Source organism: Bidens hawaiensis, unplaced genomic scaffold (assembly GCF_021521415.1).
Source record: "Bidens hawaiensis isolate Kalapana, Puna unplaced genomic scaffold, B.hawaiensis_p1.1 tig00045233_1, whole genome shotgun sequence".
Lineage (NCBI taxonomy): Eukaryota > Viridiplantae > Streptophyta > Magnoliopsida > Asterales > Asteraceae > Bidens > Bidens hawaiensis.
Window position 1 is genome coordinate 98,694 of NW_027505931.1, and position 19,129 is coordinate 117,822.

Below are 19,129 nucleotides of genomic sequence, written 5' to 3' on the forward strand. Positions count from 1 at the left end.
CAAGGGTTGTGTAACTTAAACGAGTCCTCGTTTAAATTCCTGGTGACAATCTTTTGAGGCGGACCAATGTACAAATTTTTAGATAATAACCAGGTATCAAAACTCGTCGTGCTGTGGCGACACAGCAATACGAATTCGGTCCATATCAGTTAGGTTCATTGCAGTAGCGACGCTAAACCCATAAAATAAATTATTAAACACTGAGAATAGTATGGGTGCTAGTATAACTTCTTACAAAACAAAAAAAAATAATATTTAAAACGTGTTTTAGGTTGATAAAACCAACTCGTAGATGCGAGTCATGAATTCGGTCGGTATTAGTTAGGTTAGTGATGAAACTCTAAGTAAAGCAAAAAAAGTCCATTTGTGAGCGTCCAAATACCAAAAGATAACATATTTAAAGAACAAATTATTGAAAATGACACCAATACTGAAGTAAAAAGTTAATTCGTCTTAGGTTGGTAAAAACCTGCTTGTTGCGGCTGCGAGTCATTGCTATTTCGGTCGGCGCTGGTTAGGTAATGAAGGTATCATAACTAACTAAAGCCAAAATAATACATTCATCAACGCCTAAATACCAAAAGTTAACATATTTCAAAAATAAATAAATTAGAGTTCGTGACAAAACTAAACCCAAAAAATAAATTTCTCAAAGTCCAACTGCAGATTAGTTCGGTATCTTCCCCCTATATTATATCATCTTTAAACTTTTAAAATGTAGGTTTTTCTTAGTTTTTGCACTCCATCTAATTACTTTTTATAAATAAAAGAAATAGGGAGTGAGTAGTGATTTCATTCCCTATATTTCACGTGAACGGTTTGTAATCGAAAATAAAAGAAAAAAAATAGAAGTTACTATTTAATCGAACATGGTAGAATTGAGTGTGAGGTTTTTCTAAGATCATTCACATTGAAATCTTTATATCATCTATAAAGTTATAATTTAATGAAAAGTTTGAAATTTTATCATTTTTTTGCACTTCATCTAATTCCCTAAATATATGGAGTCAATTCACTCCATATATTCGTTCCCTGTATATTTTGTGAGTTGAGAAAAAAAATATATATATATTAAAAGGAAGAAATAGTTGTTATTTAATTGTATAGAGATAGATACAAGAAATCGGGTGTAGGGGATTTTTTAAAAGTGAACAAATTGTAAGGATATATATATATATGTGTGTGTGTGTGTGTTTGTTAGCTAAAATATTGATGAAAATGAGGATTACACTATTAAAACCTTGTTAGCTTAAGGTGTCTTTTACGTGAAACATGATGGCCAATCGCATATTGACTAATATCCGTATTGGTGAAGTCTCGTGAGTGTGAAATTTGTGATTAAGTTTCTCACATTAGAAAGAATGCCACAATAATTAAAATAGAAGTTTCACATGAATTACATAAGCCAAGAGTGATGTCAAAAGCATAAGAAGAACCAAATTCACACAAAACCATAGGAAATACAACATATGAAGGTTCAAAATACTATAACTAGTAGATATAGACTTCGGCAACCGGGGAGGCTCGATGGAACTCCAGCAACTTCTTAGCAAACATCAACTTGCCACCATTGGTGTCGATAATCATGTACTCTAGAAACGGGGAACAAGCAAGTAAATACTGTACTAAACACATTTCATTCTCTAAACCATTAAAGCATTCAAACACCACACTTCGTAGCTGCAACGACCCCGTTGTGTTGTAGTCTATCTCTGGAAAACCAAGTGCATGGGTTGGCACGTCATCCTCGCATGGAACCTACAAGATCCATATCATCATTAAGTGGCATGGCTATATCGTAGACTAAGACTAGAAGCATATATATGATACGCATATATTTCACTCACTTCAATCTTGAGGGACTGCAAATTCGGTGAGCCCCGCATCATTTCAATAACACACGATAACATATTAGCGATGCTCAAATCTATCACGTATAATTCAAGAATCTTGAGGCATGGAAAACCGATGGGAGCCCGCTTTCTAACACCTTCCTCTCTATTATACTATAAGAAAAGTTGTACACATTAATTGGTTAGTAAATTCATTGTGTTATGTAGTTGTATATATGACGCAAAGTAAATTTCAGAGGCCCTAAATAGTCTTACATTGCACTTTGCAAAATTCAGATAAAGCTCTTGAAGTTTTGGAAAATAACGCGCAAGCGTAAAGATGGTATAACTTGTGATCGTTATATTTTCAAGATTACACAATGACAAAGATAACTTTCTGAGATTTCCGAATTTTGCAAACTCAATCAGTTTCATTTTTCTCATAGGATCCTCCTCATCATTACCAATATATAGAACCTCAAGTAACGGACAGCAAGTGATAAATTCTCCATAGTTGCCGCTTTCGAATTTTACATCATAAAACTTTAAGCTCAATAAGTTTGGAAAACCATGAAAGCTAGGTGGCATGTGAAAAGAACAGTTTTGAAGCCTCAAATGTTTTAAGTCTAGACAAGAGAAAAGATGGGTGTGCAACTTAACCGGTGTTTGGCGAAAATTTATAAGAGTGAGGTTCTTAATTCCTTTTGTGGATAAGAACATAATCCAGTGATTAATATCCTCACCATCCAATACCATGTCACCTGTTATATAGAGTGAAAACTTTGTTATGGGACCTTTAAGATGAAGAAGAAGAAGTCTACTTAAATCTCTCCCATAACTGAAAATTAATTTTCAATTCCGTAAGCATAGTCCACTTAAACCTCCAGTTTCTTGCTAAGATGCTAGTCCTCATGGCATCTCGTACTGGTAATTGATTCAGAATATTAGTTATCACATTCTCGGGCATGTTGGAGATAACATCTTCTGATGCAAATTTAGATGCCTTGTTATGTACTGTTAGGTCAACCTTTTCCATTGTTCTAAAAAAAACAATGAGCGTGATCGATGCCACTAAAACACACAAACTTTCTTTTACAAATGAAAAATTCATGAAAACAATAAGTAAAACAGATTAAATTGTAACCTTGGAAGCAACTTTGATCATGAGTGACTGCAATTGAAGATGCTTTGATAATTGTTTAACTTTTAGATGGAGAATTCAGAAAACTTGAAAGTTTTAATACCAAATAATAAACGTCTCTTTTAACCAATTAAAATGATGGTGGTATTGTCAATGTATATAAATTGTTTGTTATCCTTTGTATGCATATATACCACGGTATTTTCGATGTAATACAAAATAATAAACGTCTCTATTAATCTTATCAAATACAAAACTGAGATACATATATATTCTTTTCCCTTTGTATTTGCATATATAAATATATGTGTTTTAATAAATCAACAATTATTGAAATCAAAGTTGGTGGTGATGTTAAATTTCATGGATTGGGTTCATAGGAAATGGATCGAGTTGATGGGTAAACAACTTACTTATTGATTACTTAACGTAAGCTGTTCAAAAAAAAAAAAAAAAGATTAGTTATTCATTAAATGGTCATTGTTATTAATCAAATAGTTGCAAGTTAATTAGGATTGTTATGGATTATTATTTTGTATGTAGGACAAAGCTAGCAGTTGGATAGGACTTGCGGTGGTGTTTGGAATTCCTTATGAAAACCCCTTATTCTTTTTCAATAAGTTATAAAAGTGTGACTTATCAACTTTTTCCTCTCAGTTAAATCATTAGAACACAGAGTGAGTGACTTTTGTTTGTGTTTTAAAAGGGCAGCAAAAAGTATGGTAAATTTTGAAGATTATGAAAATCCAATATCCATAATATAAAAATGAATATATTGATATTGAGTTGACCATAAGAAGATAATAACACAAGTGAAGTGAGAAGCAAGTAGAAAGTAAAAAAGTCAAAACCCCAGAAGAAAAGAAAAGAAAAGAAAAGAAAAGAAGAATTAACTCCAAAACCAAACCCTAATTCAATGGACTGAATATCACCCATACACAGGCGATTGGTTTATTGTGGATTAATCGTAGGGTAATTGGCTATGGACTAGGAAGCTTTTGATAGCAGCGGTAAGCTCTTTTCACAGCACTCTATACTGTTTCTTTCTCTCTTAATTCTGCTTTATTTGCTCTAGAGACTTAAGTGTTTGGTTGGAATCTTATAATATAGCAATGTGTTGGTATATTGTTTTTTCAGAGTTAACATAAATTTATTTGGAATCAGCTATAACTGCTGCACTAGGATACGACCATTACACCTTCAGTAAGCTTGTATTTTATGAACATCTTCTTCAACAATGTTGTCATTTGTTATAAGTCTACAATGCATAACAACTCTCTTTCAAAGAAAGCACGATACAAAACTGTGAAATGCATTTCAACAGTACAAGTCATAGCTAACAAATACCTTTTTTAGAACCTAGTATGCAATCTAATAGTAACTAACATATGATACATGTATGGATTAATGGACCAGATGATTATTGTATGCTAATACTTTAGATTATTTCAGGAACTGATGATGATCTTCCGCCATCTCATCAAAACAGAATTCCGAGAGGTGGACGGGTGGCAGGTAACGGAAGAGCTGCAGTTATGGGTGGCGTACAATATCCTCCTCGGATGTATGGGGAAACTGATATGGAAGCCCAAATACATCTTCTTGAGCAAGAAGCATACATTTCAGTTTTACGAGCCTTCAAAGCTCAGGCAGATGCAATTACTTGGGTATGTTGTCATTATATATGCACGAATCTTACATTTTTTCAGTCGGGTTTTTAATTAGATGTACATTAAATGAATTTATTCAGGAAAAGGAAGGTTTAATAACTGAGCTCCGAAAAGAATTAAGACTGTCAAATGAAGAACACAGGGAGCTTTTGCTCAAAGTAAATTCAGATGATGTCATTCGAAGAATAAGGTCCGATAGTTTTAATAATTACACACCGTCTTATTATTCCAAATCTCCGAGGAACTTGTTTTTCTAATTTCTGGCTATCTTGGATGTTGACAATAGGGAGTGGAGACAGTCGAGTGGGCTTCAACCAGGGATGGTCAACACGAGTCAAGTGGTTCACGATCCCTTACCGAGTCCATCTGTCTCAGCCACCCGTAAGAAGCAGAAGATGACCTCATCAGGACCTTCTCAATCATTTGGTGGGCCACCACAACATGTACCTCTACCCACTTCTTCATCTGCTAGAAGAGCACCCGTGACAAGGAGCAAGGGGAAAAACAAGAAACCTGTAAGCTGATTTTTTTTATTTATTTTTAATAACTATTATTTCTATATTATGTTTTCCCCCGATTTTACCTTTGTTTTGGCATGGTCAAATGATGGGTGGGGCGTCTTCGATAAAACCTCAGCACCCTCCATCAGGCCCAACTTGGTAATCGGGCAACTTCTGGTGCACTTGCAAATGGGGCTGCTGAAACATCAACGTTCTCCCCATTGATTGGGAGAAAAGTGAGAACCAGGTGGCCTGATGACAACAATTTCTATGAAGCTACAATAACAGATTATAATCCTGTTGAGGTAGTTTAGTTTCTTAACATGCATGACTTTTGGACTTTGAATGATGTGCTGAAAGTATGATTTTCAGGGTCGACATGCTCTAGTATATGATATGTATACGACAAATGAGACTTGGGAGTGGGTCAATCTTGCAGAGGTAACCCTAGATAAATCTATTCATATATTTTTTTTCTTTCCGCTTTAAAAAGTATTTGTATTATTTTTTGATGGATTCCGTTTTGAAATTATTCTTTGTTGATGCAGATATCTCCAGAAGATATACAATGGGTGGAAGGTGAGGACCCTGGGATTCCTCATCGTGGATCGGGTCGACCAGTGGGACATGATAGTGGGCCAGGTGGAGGAAGAGGTAGAGGGTTGACCAAGGGTCAAACAAGAAAGGAGTTCCCACCATCACAGAATGGCATAGGAAAGAAGGGTTTAGATGATATTCGATTACTCAACACTGATACACTAATAAAGGAGGTATTTAATTGGACATTCAGGATCAGTTTCAGATTCTGTTAAATCTTATATTCTAGATTAACAGTTCATTTATTGATGGATATGTTCAGGTGGAGAGGGTATTCGGATCTAGTCACCCAGACCCTCATGAGATAGAGAAAGCTAGGAAAGTCTTGAAGGTTAGAAAAACACAAAGTCTGAAGTTTTGGTACTATCTTTTATAAACATGTCATTATTGATATTGATATTATGCAGGAACATGAACAAGCACTTACCAATGCCATTGCAAGGCTAGCAGATATCTCGGATGGTGAAAGTGGTACAAACTCATTTAACTCTAATAAGTTTTTACATAGAAAACATGATAACTATAATAATTTGGATTGTGCAATTGTGAAGCAAGCAATAGTCATTACTTTGGCTATAAATGTGCTTTCTGGGGCAAGATTGTTTGCAAATTTTGATTAGGACGGGTCGTTTCCAAGGGTTTGTGGGTCCAGCCTGATACGGACCCAACGCAACACGAACCGAATATCGTGGTAGACAAATGAACCAAACATGATACGAATATTTGTGGGTTGACATGTACAGGACCCGTTTAACCCATTTTTTTGGCATATTATTGTTTTAAAATAAAAAATTACAAATTTACATGCAACACTTACATTTTTATTACAAAATCTTATATCAGTTTCCCTTTTTAACTATAAAAAGGTAAGTTTAATTTATGGACTTAGTTCCCTGGTATACATTCTTTTGAAAAAAGAACAATCCTTCCTGTTTTGAACACGATCCATTTACCTAAACGCAAATGAGTGTTTGACCCAAAACGGACCCTGACACGTTTATGCTAAACCCAAATCCAAGAATTCAATGGCATGTTAGAAATTTACACCCCTACTTATGATCAGCAATTTGATTTTTGTTGAGTGGCTTTACAGATTGTGAGTGATTGATGCGTGGATAACCCGATACAAGCAGGGAGAGGCGATAGAGATGTTTATTTTAGGAATAGAGATTGTGTTTGTAAAATATAATATCATGATTTTTTATGGTTACCCATTAGTTATAATGTTTAGAAGAAATTTTAGTATTTTGGGTAAATTATCTTCATCATGTTCATCATTTGTGTTCTCAGATAGCATGAAATTATTTCAAAAACAGAACTCAAATGACATCAAAGTTAATGAGTTGTGAACTTTATCCAAATGGATTTTGATTTTTGATGACTCATTTTGTAACTTTGATTATTCATGTAATTTTGATATGAGGAACTGACAGTTGTATGATAACTTGGTTCTATTGTCAATTTAAATAAACTTATTAAAGGTAGATGGTCTGGTCTTTACACCAAAAACCCATCTTGTAGATTCTAAACAACACTCTCAAAGTGAAGTGCATAAATCCGCAAATGAATTTATTTACGTATGAACAAAATAAGTAAACCCTTTTCTCCAACCCAACAAACACCAGCAACATCCTACTCACAGTGAAGGGTGCAATGAGGCCGGATCTTTCCGGGCAGAGAGGCTGCTCCCAGTGACCTAACTGCTACACATATAACTAAGTAAAAATCAACAAACATGATATTTTACAAAGCCTTTTAAAACACTCTCATTGCACTTTTGCAACCTCTATCCCTTAAATAAACATCTCTAGTCTGTGTCACTATCATCTCTCCCCATGCCATTTACGGTCCTCTCCATAAAAAGCTACACGCAACTTTTAATCGCTCGGCTATTCTCAATCCATTGGCTGTCCACGCATCGATCATCGCCCCCCTTCATCTGTAACACCAACCAATAAGTAAAAACCCTAGTAGAGTTGAAATGAGCTGGTAAATAATATAAATCGAAAGTAAAAGATTTATCATGTTTTTTTATCAGATTGCATTCAAATGAAGAACGGTTGATTTAAGCATTATGTCTTTAATGTAAAAACCATAGTAGAGTTAAAATGAGGTTGTACCACTTTCATCATCAGATACATCTGCTAATCTTGCAATGGCATCCACAAGTGCTTGTTCATGTTCCTGCATAATATCAAAATCAATGACATTTTTTAAAAAATAGTACAAAATTTCAGACTTTGTGTTGAGCTAACCTTCAAGACTTTCCTAGCTTTCTCTATCTCAAGAGGATCTGGGTGACCAGATCCAAACACCCTCTCCACCTGCACACGTCCATCAATAATAAACCGTTAAAAACAAGAAAACACGATTTAACAGAATCTGAAACTGGCCTTGAATGTTTTAATTATTTACCTCCTTAATTAGTGTATCAGTGTTGAGTAATTGAATATCATCTAAACCCTTCTTTCCTACACCATTCTGTGATGGTGGGAAATCTTTTCTTGATTGATCCTTGGTCATCCCTCTGCCTCTTCCTCCACCTGCACCATTATCTCGTCCAACGGGTCGACCCGTTCCACGATGAGGAATCCCAGGGTCCTCACCGTCCACCCATTGTATATCCTCTGGAGATATCTATGCATCAACAACAAATAATACATATATTTTTAAAATGATAAAAGCAAAAAACATAATAAAAGATCTATCTACACATACCTCAGCAAGATTAACCCACTCCCATGTCTCATTTGTCGTATACATATCATATACAAGAGCATGCCGACCCTGAAAGTCATATTTTCAGCACATCTTCCAGGATTGGAGGCAAAAAGTCATGAATGCATGCATGTAAGGAAATCAAACTACCTCAACAGGATTGTAGTCTGTTATTGTAGCTTCATAGAAATTGTTGTCATCAGGCCACCTAGTTCTTACTTTTTTCCCAATTAATGGGGAGAATGCTGATGTTTCAGCAGGCACGTTTGCAACTGCACCAGAAGTCGCAAGGTTACCAACTTGGGCCCTACCATTTGGGCCCGGAGGATGCTGAGGCTTTATGGAAGACGCCCCACCCATCATCTGACCATGACAAAACAAGAGTGAATTGGTGAACAGCATAAGATAAAAATGGTAAATAGAGTAAATATAAAAATGAGCTTACAGATTTCTTGTTTTTCCCCTTACTCCCTGTCACGGGTGCTCTTCTAGCAGATGAAGAAGTGGGTAGAGGTACATGTGGTGGCCCACCAAAAGACTGAGAAGGTCCTGATGAGGTCATCTTCTGCTTCTTACGGGTTCCTGAGACAGATGGACTCGGTAAGGGATCGTGAACCGCTTGATTCGTGTTGACCATCCCAGGTTGAAGCCCACTCGACTGTCTCCACTCCCTATGTCATCATAATACATAGCCAGAAATCAGAAAAGCAAATTCAACATCATAACATGGCAATATACGTTTTAGTAACTATTGGACCTTATTCTTCGGATAACATCGTCTGAATTTACTTTAAGCAAAAGCTCCCTGTGTTCTTCATTTGACAGTCTCAATTCTTTTCTGAGCTCGGTTATTAAACCTTCCTTTTCCTGGAAAAATTCATTTATTGAACATCTAAGATTTAAAACACGTAAGATTCATGCATATATATAATGACAAAACATACCCAAGTAATTGCATCTGCTTGAGCTTTGAAGGCTCGTAAAACTGAAATGTATGCTTCCTGCTCAAGGAGATGTATTTGGGCTTCCATATCATTTTCCCCATACATCCGAGGAGGATATTGTACGCCACCCATAACTGCAGCTCTTCCATTACCTGCCACACGTCCACCTCTCGGAATTCTGTTTTGATGAGATGGCGGAAGATCATCATCAGTTCCTGCCATTAATACAAACCATTAACATAAACTAATCACCCAGTCCATTAGTGTCCACGATACTACATGGGTGATCCCATTTCCATACATGTTTGCTGTTTTTCTACATCTAGTACTATTACATTGACTATGCTTCAACACATATTGTACATGTTAGTCTTAGATTGCATACATTTATGAAGTATACACAACTTATTCTTATCTTGCTGTTCTGGAGAAAGGTTCTAGTTAGACCTTGGTAATATGAATCTAACCATTTAACTATGATATAAGCATCTGTCATAATATATCTACCCACTTGAAGTAAATGATGACAATCATTAGAAGGCATAATCTCCAAATGACAGATATATATGTACATGAGTGAGATGGCATCTACATTATCAGGATGTGAGGAGCTACCAGACCCAACAACCTAAAACCCAACGGCGATACCTAAACCGGGACCGGCACTTGACTGTGATTCTACATAGATTAAGGAGTTGAACGCTTATATGAGAATTAAAATTTGAAGACGCTTATCTGGGAGTTCGAATCTTTCTTTAACTTTTATTCAAGAATATTATCTTTATCATTAATAAGTTTATCTCTTGCGGGGTTGTTATCTTGATTTTAGGTCAAACGTTTATAAGTACTTAATCTTTTATAAGGTTTGAACTAAAAACAAGATAACAACCCCACAAAAGATTAAACTAATAAAAAATAAATGAAACAATTGAAATAAAATATAAACGAAAGATTCAAATTCAAATTCTCAGATAACCTTTCGGCTACTTAATCCATGCAGGGTCACAGTCAAATATCAATACTGAGTCACTGTCGAGTATCAGGTCATCGAAACCAGTACCCCGGGGCATCATCTGCTCCTGCAGCACTTTCGGTTAATGAAAAGAAATTCACCTATGAGTTATGTTATCCTAAAAATGGTAGAGCAAAAACTTGGTGCTTTACATATTTGAAACGACAAATTAGCTCTTAAAGTTGGGGAGCAGGCATCAGAAGTGATTTACATATGATATATGCTATGCAGTTAATGCCAAAAAATAGCGGATATCGGTCAATGACCGATATCTGAGATATCGGTTATTGCGGAGGGATAGCGGTGGGATAGCGGTGTGTGTGTGTGTGTGTGTGTGTGTGTGTGTATAAAACACCAAAAGTTATCTAATATAAATACTTAAGTCTTAATACCAAAATCATAAAAGTCAACAAACAGGAAGTTGATTGTCGATGTGTAAAGTCGTTCAATAATAATCAGATATAGGGCTTAGGGTTAAATCAAATGGAATTGGGCTATAGGCCAAAAAAGGTAAGGGTTTGGGCCAAAAAGATAACAAATTTGGGTCAAAAGTATTATACTGATAAACTCGCCGATTTAACCGATATATCGGTAGTCAAATAGCGGCAAAATAGCGGTAAATAGCGCCGCAAATAGCGGAACCGATATTTGGACCGCTATTTTGACCGCTATTTTACTGATGGGCCGCTAACCGCTATAGCACCGATATTGATAGCATAGGATATATGTATCACAGATATTTAAACCATTTTATATTCTGTTGATATTCCACTAGTACCAACCACGAACATATAGAAATTACAGTTGCACTGTCATCATGTACTTGCAGTCGCCCAAAAAGTATGGAACCATCATTCATATGTATGTAAAACAAGCAACATGGATTCGGATAATATCATCATCATCATCATCATCATCGTACTCAGTATATCCCACCAATAGCAAAGCTATGGTAGGGTCTGAGGAGGGTAAGATGTAGACAGCCTTACCTCTACCCTATAAGGATAGAGAGGCTGCTTTCGGTGAGACCCCCGGCTCGATAGTAGTTTTGCATCAAGCCTTGGACATAAGGCACATAGCACTCAATCATCGGGACACCGGCTGATCGGTGCATGTACCCTTGTCTTTCGGCTATCAACGCCACTACATGATGCCTGATTAACCGTCCGTCACTTTTAACGTTATTTTCACGAGATTAGTAAAATAACGTCAAAATTAGTGCAATTTCACTTTTGCCCACCCGAGGGTTCACACATATATACATCATATGTGCGCACCACAAGCAGGGCTAAACCCAACAAAGTAACAGATTTACTACGAGAATAGCTATGGATTCGGATAATATACAACATTATATACCCTTCCAGGCTTACAGTTCATTAAGACATGAACCTAAACCCAACAAAGTAACAGATTTACTACGAGAATTACCCCTCAACAAGGACCACACTTCAAAAAGGTAAAAACAAATAGCTATGGTCTATGTTCTAACTAGCATATGTGCAGTTGCAATGCAAGCAAGTGCAAATGAATATTTGTCAAGCTCCATTTGTGCCTATTGTGAAGCTCTAACTGTTGGAAAGGCAAGTACCAATCCATGAGTTAATCAGTATTTCAGTATATACATCCAATAGCATACAGAGTATTAGGCAAGTTACATGATTTAACATAGACTGGAGGGTATCTATGTGTAATATTATTTTCTAAATATAGAAACCCTACTTGATACGCAATCAATATACAACACATTCACTGGTTTATCTAAGAGGAATGTCCTGATACTCGTTTTATGGTTCCTAAATTTAGGTTACTTCTTGAGCACACTTATCATTCATCAGCGAGCCTCTACTCCTACCTCCGATCTGATCATCTGAACAGCATAAAGTTGATATTTCAAACAAGATGCAAACTTTGCTTAACAACCCTCATATCAAGCCACTAGAAACGCTGAGCTGGTGAGCACATTGCATAAAAGCATTGGCGTATAAAGAGGTTAAAGATATTATTATGCACGAATATACCTTTGTAAACATTCTAAAAGACAAGTCATAAATATATGTGTTGGGTTCGTAGGCCTTGTTGGCCCGGTTTATTATATGAAGTCAAAAGAGGAGACGGGTGTGGGCGGTCGGGCCCAAGCCAGGCCCGGTTTAGATTTCTTGCATAATAATTTACTAACCCTAGTTCAGTCTCTATATAAACAACATTATGTACTTGTAATATTTGGTCACTCAATAAAGAAATACCTAGTTGCCACCCGTGGACGTAGGTCAGTTTAGACCGAACCACGTTAAATCCTCGTGTTCGTTTATTGCTTTCGTGTGTGTGTTCAGTTTCGTGTGTGCGTTTAATCATAACAAGTGGTATCAGAGCTTGGGTTCGGATCACGCGAAGAACACGTTAAACCAGCCGAGTCGCCGCCAAACCTCCCGCCGCCGCCACCCTACTGCGCTAGGGTTCCGCCGCCGCTACGGTTCTCCGATTGTCGTTAGGGTTTACGCCGCCGCTGTTTCGCCGCCACTAAACCCGGCCTGAAGATCGCGACTAGGGTTCAGTCCACCGCCATACACCACCGTAAGCCAACGCTTGTTGTTTTTTGAGTTGCAGAAGATAGGGTTGATCTAGGGTTTCGTTTTTTGGCAGCCGCCAAATTAACCCAGCGGTCACCGGGTTCGTCTTGTTGGTCATCAGTTCGATTAGGGTTTGCCGGCAGTAGTGCCACCCTATTACCGATTTGTTCGATCGTCATTCAAGAAGCATCAACCGCTAAAAGTCGTGTCGGGCAGTCCACCGCCATACACCACCGTAAGCCAACGCTTGTTGTTTTTTGAGTTGCAGAAGATAGGGTTGATCTAGGGTTTCGTTTTTTGGCAGCCGCCAAATTAACCCAGCGGTCACCGGGTTCGTCTTGTTGGTCATCAGTTCGATTAGGGTTTGCCGGCAGTAGTGCCACCCTATTACCGATTTGTTCGATCGTCATTCAAGAAGCATCAAACGCTAAAAGTCGTGTCGGGCAGTCTAGCCGACAGAACTGAGTAACCAGCTGCCGTTACGGGTTTGTGGTCGAAGTATAAGTGTGGTAGCCGAGCAGTGAAGCCGGCCTGATTACCTGTTATCGCTGATCAGCCTAACCAAACCAAGAACAAGTTGAATCAGGATTCTATTTTTCATTGAAGAATCGTTGTCAAGTCAGAAGAAGCGTTAAAGAAACGGAGAACCAGTGCCAACCGCGTTTGTCAGGTTTATCGTTTCAGTTTAAAGTTTCGGTTTCTGATTTTCAGTTCGATATTCCGCTGCGTATAAATAGGTTGATTTTTTTAACAGAGTTCAGTAGAACAGTCGTTAAGTTCAGGCTCGTGCGATTGCTGTGTTTGTCTCTGTTTTATCCAGTTTTTCGTTTTAGTCATTGTCATGGCAGAAGACGGAAAAGTTTCGATACAGAAGTTTGACGGACAGAAGTTCGGTTGGTGGAAGATGCAGATTGAGGCACTACTTTGTCAGAAAGACTTGGATGTAGTGTTTGAGGATGAAAAACCAGAAAAGTTGTCAAAAGCAGATTGGAAGAAGTTAGACAAGAAAGCTAGGGCTTGTATTACATTATCGTTGTCGGAAGATGTGGCGTTTAACGTCATGAAAGAAACCACAGCCCGTGGTATGATGGACGCACTATCCAACATGTATGAGAAGCCTTCGGCAGCGAATAAGGTCTATCTTATCAGAGAGTTAGTGACAACTCGAATGAAAGAGGGTGGGTCAGTTACAACTCATATCAATAATCTTAATTCGATCTTGTCCCGCTTAGTGTCAGTTGACATTAAGTTTGATGATGAAGTTCAAGGCCTCTTGTTATTATCCTCTTTGCCCGACAGTTGGTCGCAAACAGTGACTGCAGTTTGTAGTTCGTCTACAAATATTACTTTCGATGGGATTCGAGATCTGATTCTGGGAGAAGATTCAAGACGCAGAAGTTCAGGTGAATCATCAGGCAATATGCTAGTCACAGAAGGTAGAGGTAGGGGAAAACAGCGAGGCAGTGGGAGCAGGAAGAGGAGTCAGTCTAAGACTCGTAAGGATATTGAATGTTGGGGTTGTAAAGAGAAAGGACAATTCAGGAATCAGTGTCCGAATGGTAAGAAAGAGGTGAACGTTACAGAAGACGACACAGATGACGGGGTCAGTAGTGATGAGGCTTTGGTTTGTAGTGTTGAGAGTAGCGTTGATGCTTGGGTGATGGATTCTGGTGCATCGTTTCATGCCACTCACTGTAGTGAAACGATGAAGAATCTTAAATTTGGGGATTTTGGAAAGGTTCGACTAGCGAATGATGATATTTTAGAGGTTACGGGTATGGGAGACGTTGATTTGATAACTTCAGCCGGTACTTCTTGGACTTTGAAAGACGTGAGGGTTATTCCAAGTTTGAAGAAACGTTTGATTTCAGTTGGGCAGTTGGATGACCAAGGGCACGATGTTAAGTTCGGGAATGGGCAGTGGAAAGTAGTCAAAGGGAATCTCGTGGTTGCTCGTGGCAAGAAAATGGGTTCGTTGTATATGGTCGATATGTCATCGAAAGGAGTGGATCCAGTTTTGGTGAAAGACAAAATCCGGTTCACAGAATCTCGTGGGCAGAAGAAGGTTCGTTTTGCAAGTAACAAACCCAGAGCCAAAGTGAAGATTCAGGATGAACGAGCTAGGAAGGTTAAATCAGTTGGGGGACATCATGACAGTGGGAGCACAGGTCGTGTTTCAGTTACAGTTCCAGGTCGACAGTGGATTAAGAAAACCAGTATTCCAGCTGTAAAAGTCTCTCCAATGAATTACTTGCTGAATATGGAGAGTGTTTGTTCTCAGGTTATCTCAGGATCCGGTAGTTCGTTACAGTGGGAGCCGGTAGGGACAGAGAACGGGTCAGGGGCAGTTTCAGCCATGACTGACGTGTTGGAGCTCCGGGGAGCTTCAACGGGCCTTCAGGTTAATTGATGAGAAAGCGGTGGCAACTAGAAGAAGTTTAATGTTCAGATTACAGAAGTACAATCAGGAGTGCAGACGAGAGTACTCAAGGCCTCCGAGTGGGAGATTGTTGGGTTCGTAGGCCTTGTTGGCCCGGTTTATTATATGAAGTCAAAAGAGGAGACGGGTGTGGGCGGTCGGGCCCAAGCCCGGCCCGGTTTAGATTTCTTGCATAATAATTTACTAACCCTAGTTCAGTCTATATATAAACAACATTATGTACTTGTAATATTTGGTCACTCAATAAAGAAATACCTAGTTGCCACCCGTGGACGTAGGTCAGTTTAGACCGAACCACGTTAAATCCTCGTGTTCGTTTATTGCTTTCGTGTGTGCGTTTAATCCTAACAATATGTTCCCTTAATACATAACTAAAAATCATGTCAAAACAATCTGAAAGATCGCGTGCTCCCGTCCTTTAAAAGTAGAACTAAAAAGAAAGCAACCAAAAGAAGCCCAACATCGAGGATACGTCAGATACGCAAGCAGCAATCTTTAAATCCAAAAAGGAAGGCTACTCAAGATGTTTACTATAGGCCCTACTTGACTTATAATCAAATTATCATTTAATAACTACCAAACTTTGAGTTGAGTATCAGAAATCCAAGACGGCCCGGTGTAAGCACGAGCACATGAACGAGAAAAAAAAAAGTTGGTCTACTCTACCTTATCCAATACAATAACACTCTGCTATATCACTTTTTCTCTGTATCATTGATTATTAATACCAAACACTAAACTTCACATTCATCTTTTAACATTTATTATATCTCATTTAATAAAAGCCGAAAGAAAAACAGACACAAATTTCAACTAAATATAACTACTTTCTTCTTCAGCATCAAATTTAAAAAAATAATATTAATTAAGCCCTAATTAACAATATACACACACACACACAAAATGCACAAAATAATAATAATAATATATGAAATGATTCAAATTATCAATGAATGAATGGATAGAGGGTGAAAGAGCTTACCGCTGCTATCGTAAGGTTCGTAATCCATAGCCAGCTTGCAAAGTAAACCCTAGGATTAATCGACAATTAACCGCGCAAAACCCTAGATTCACCAATTGGATTGGAATTAATCAAATTCAGATTCAATTGAAGGTGATTTATTAATTAATTAGTTAGGGTTTGGTCTTGGAGTCGAAAGCGATTGGTTGTTTTTAATTAATTCTTGTGTCTTTGACTTTGACTTTGACTTCCTACTTGTAATGTCTGTGTACGTATATATTCAAGTCTTTTAACAAAATCTATGTTTTTCTCATTATTTTTTTTAATTTTCTTAACTTTCTTTTTTGGAATCACGATGGTTAATGCTCATCAAGACAACTAAATTGATTGTATTACCGACCAACGTGTTCAATAATACATACGGAAGGTTTAAGTTGTCGTCAATATTATTTTAATCTGCTGAAAGGTATCAATACTCAATATTTTGTTTTATGACAAAACTCTGGTTAACAAGAGTTGAGATATATAGGCAAACTTGGTGGTTGTTGGTATAGGTTAGAAATTAACGGGTTTTGCATTTATTAATATTTTTTGTTGTGTTAATATAGATATAGATTAATTATGTAATCGTATTTGAGACAAATAAGTTAGGAATACTACTTACATAATACTATTTAATATAGATAGATTAATTATGTAATCGTATATGAGACAAATAAGTTGGGGATAGGGGAAAATATAACCAATAAAAATACACGACATTTTAACAAAATGTATATGACAATTATTCTCTAAGTGATTTCATTAATCCAATATTTTCTTCGTATCTCATCTCTTTGATTTGGGTGGTAATCAAGATTCGTTTCCTATCAACGAGATCCCGAAGAAGATTATCTAGATCAACTAAACTAGGTCCGGAGATTGGTTTAAAAAAAAACTTTCCATAGCACCCATAAGACAAAAAAATTCAAGCAGTAAAAGATCAAAAATCATCCAATATTTGGTGTATACCGTAAAGAACTCCATTCTCATAATATTCAAGCAAGTGAGCAACAAAAAAAAATAAAACTAATAATATGAATTAGCACTTCTAAGTTCTAACAGTAAAGAGTCGCATACGAAACATTACCAAAAACAAAGAAATAAAGCATCAATAATATATTAATATATAAGATAAAGAAATCAAGAAGGTTTACGAGTTGAGATAATACGTACGATTTGATTTCCTTTTTTCATTTATGTAAAAATGTATATGCGAACCTAATATATATGGAGCGTAGGAGGGGGCTTGTTTTCATTTTATTAGGTTGGGTTAGGACTTGGGAAAAAAATTGAGTATGAGGGGCTTGTGCTTGGAATTTTTTTTTAACTAAAATTAGCACTATAAAATGTGATATTATATAAAACCTATAAAAATCTGAGTGGGTGAACCCCCCCCCCCCCCCCCCCCACACACACACACTCCCCACTGACCTTAACATCCGTTCGTCACTGACTTACATAATACAGTTGAGGTTGAAAATAAATATACTCTGCTATACTCTTGTTCAATTTTATTTGAATAGTCTTTGTTAATCAACCAGTGTGATTATTAGGTTATAATTTTGTTTTAACCTAATTGGGTGTTCAGAACCATCTTGATTGATCCTGACATAATTTGAAGTACAAAGTCTTAGATTTCTTATTATTAATGTTTATGATAATAAATGATGATTTATCTATAAGACAATATGTTATCTTTAAACGAAGTTACATTTTACGATTTTAAGTATATGAAAACTTTTAAGTGTAATCAAGTGTTTTTACATGTGAAGTGTCTCATCAGTCATCAAGACACTAGTATAGTCGGTGGATGTGAAGTGTATTCTCAGGACACTAGTTTCTTTTAACTAGTAGGTAGGTAGGTTTGATAATGCGGAAGGATGAAGAAATCGATATACTAAGGGGGTGTTTGGGATTCCTTTTTTTACATCCTTATAACTTATTTAAGACATAAGGTATAAGTTAAAAAGTTGTAACTTATACCTTATACACTCACAAAACCTAACTTTCTCAAACACTTTATAACTTATAACCCATAAGTTATAAAAGAAACTACAATAAGGAATCCCAAATACCCACTAAGAGCATTCACATCCTTCCCCTGTTTTCAAATTTAAATTTACACTAAAAATTATTATATTTTCTTTTTTCATTTTCAATTAAATAATCTTTTTTTGTCCCTATATCGTACATTTTCTCTTTAATTCATTCAAAACCACTTTCATAAAATATTTAAAAATTTCTTACAGAAACTTTTTTAAATATACAAAAAACTCACTATATTTTTTCTCTAATCTACTTACGACTCCTAAACCACTTCCTAAATTATAAAAACCTCACTCACAGAAAATAGCAGATAGGATGGGAATTCTCCAACAGACATGAAATAATCCAATGTCAAAAGTAGTGAAACATCCAAATCATATTGTGCAAATACTCACGCCAACTCAAGTTTAATTCATTAACTTCATATCCAATGCTCTTTCTCTGTTCAACTCCTTGACGTTTCCAACTGATACTCTTATCACATGTTAATGGTGACAAACCATATCACTTGTTTATAGTGATGAACCAACCGAATCACATGTTAATGGCGACGAACCAACTTACGCAACCTTGTAATATCACCATGTATATGCTGCAACAATTTTGTGTTATTGGTAGGACTAACATTCAGTCATAAAAAATCAGAACATGCAATA

At 36.8% G+C, this 19,129-nt stretch overlaps 1 protein-coding gene and 2 pseudogenes across 4 annotated transcripts; 1 reads left to right on the forward strand and 2 right to left on the reverse strand.

The window, feature by feature from the left end:
- Positions 1 to 1,371: 1,371 nt before the first annotated feature.
- LOC143616008 (F-box/FBD/LRR-repeat protein At1g13570-like) lies at positions 1,372 to 3,119 on the reverse strand (annotated as a pseudogene). The gene is made up of 3 exons (XR_013150585.1): positions 2,109 to 3,119; positions 1,848 to 2,006; positions 1,372 to 1,758 (listed from the first exon to the last, which is right to left on the reverse strand). The product of XR_013150585.1 is annotated as an F-box/FBD/LRR-repeat protein At1g13570-like (transcript).
- An 836-nt stretch (positions 3,120 to 3,955) lies between these two features.
- LOC143616011 (protein EMSY-LIKE 3-like) lies at positions 3,956 to 6,987 on the forward strand (annotated as a pseudogene). The gene is made up of 10 exons (XR_013150586.1): positions 3,956 to 3,983; positions 4,426 to 4,640; positions 4,724 to 4,833; positions 4,930 to 5,163; positions 5,234 to 5,448; positions 5,516 to 5,584; positions 5,692 to 5,913; positions 6,003 to 6,071; positions 6,148 to 6,211; positions 6,834 to 6,987. The product of XR_013150586.1 is annotated as a protein EMSY-LIKE 3-like (transcript).
- A 376-nt stretch (positions 6,988 to 7,363) lies between these two features.
- LOC143616009 (protein EMSY-LIKE 3-like) lies at positions 7,364 to 16,529 on the reverse strand. Of its 2 annotated transcripts, none has more exons than XM_077088977.1 (10): positions 16,407 to 16,529; positions 9,403 to 9,617; positions 9,216 to 9,325; positions 8,904 to 9,129; positions 8,609 to 8,821; positions 8,459 to 8,527; positions 8,156 to 8,377; positions 7,996 to 8,064; positions 7,864 to 7,924; positions 7,364 to 7,679 (listed from the first exon to the last, which is right to left on the reverse strand). In XM_077088977.1, the coding sequence occupies exons 1-10, from the start codon at positions 16,432 to 16,434 to the stop codon at positions 7,663 to 7,665; spliced, it is 1,230 nt and encodes a 409-aa protein (XP_076945092.1). In that variant the 5' UTR covers positions 16,435 to 16,529; the 3' UTR covers positions 7,364 to 7,662. The 2 variants fall into 2 exon arrangements, with proteins under 2 accessions (XP_076945092.1, XP_076945091.1); XM_077088976.1 differs by having other exon boundaries at positions 7,861 to 7,924.
- Between the last annotated feature and the right edge of the window lie 2,600 nt (positions 16,530 to 19,129).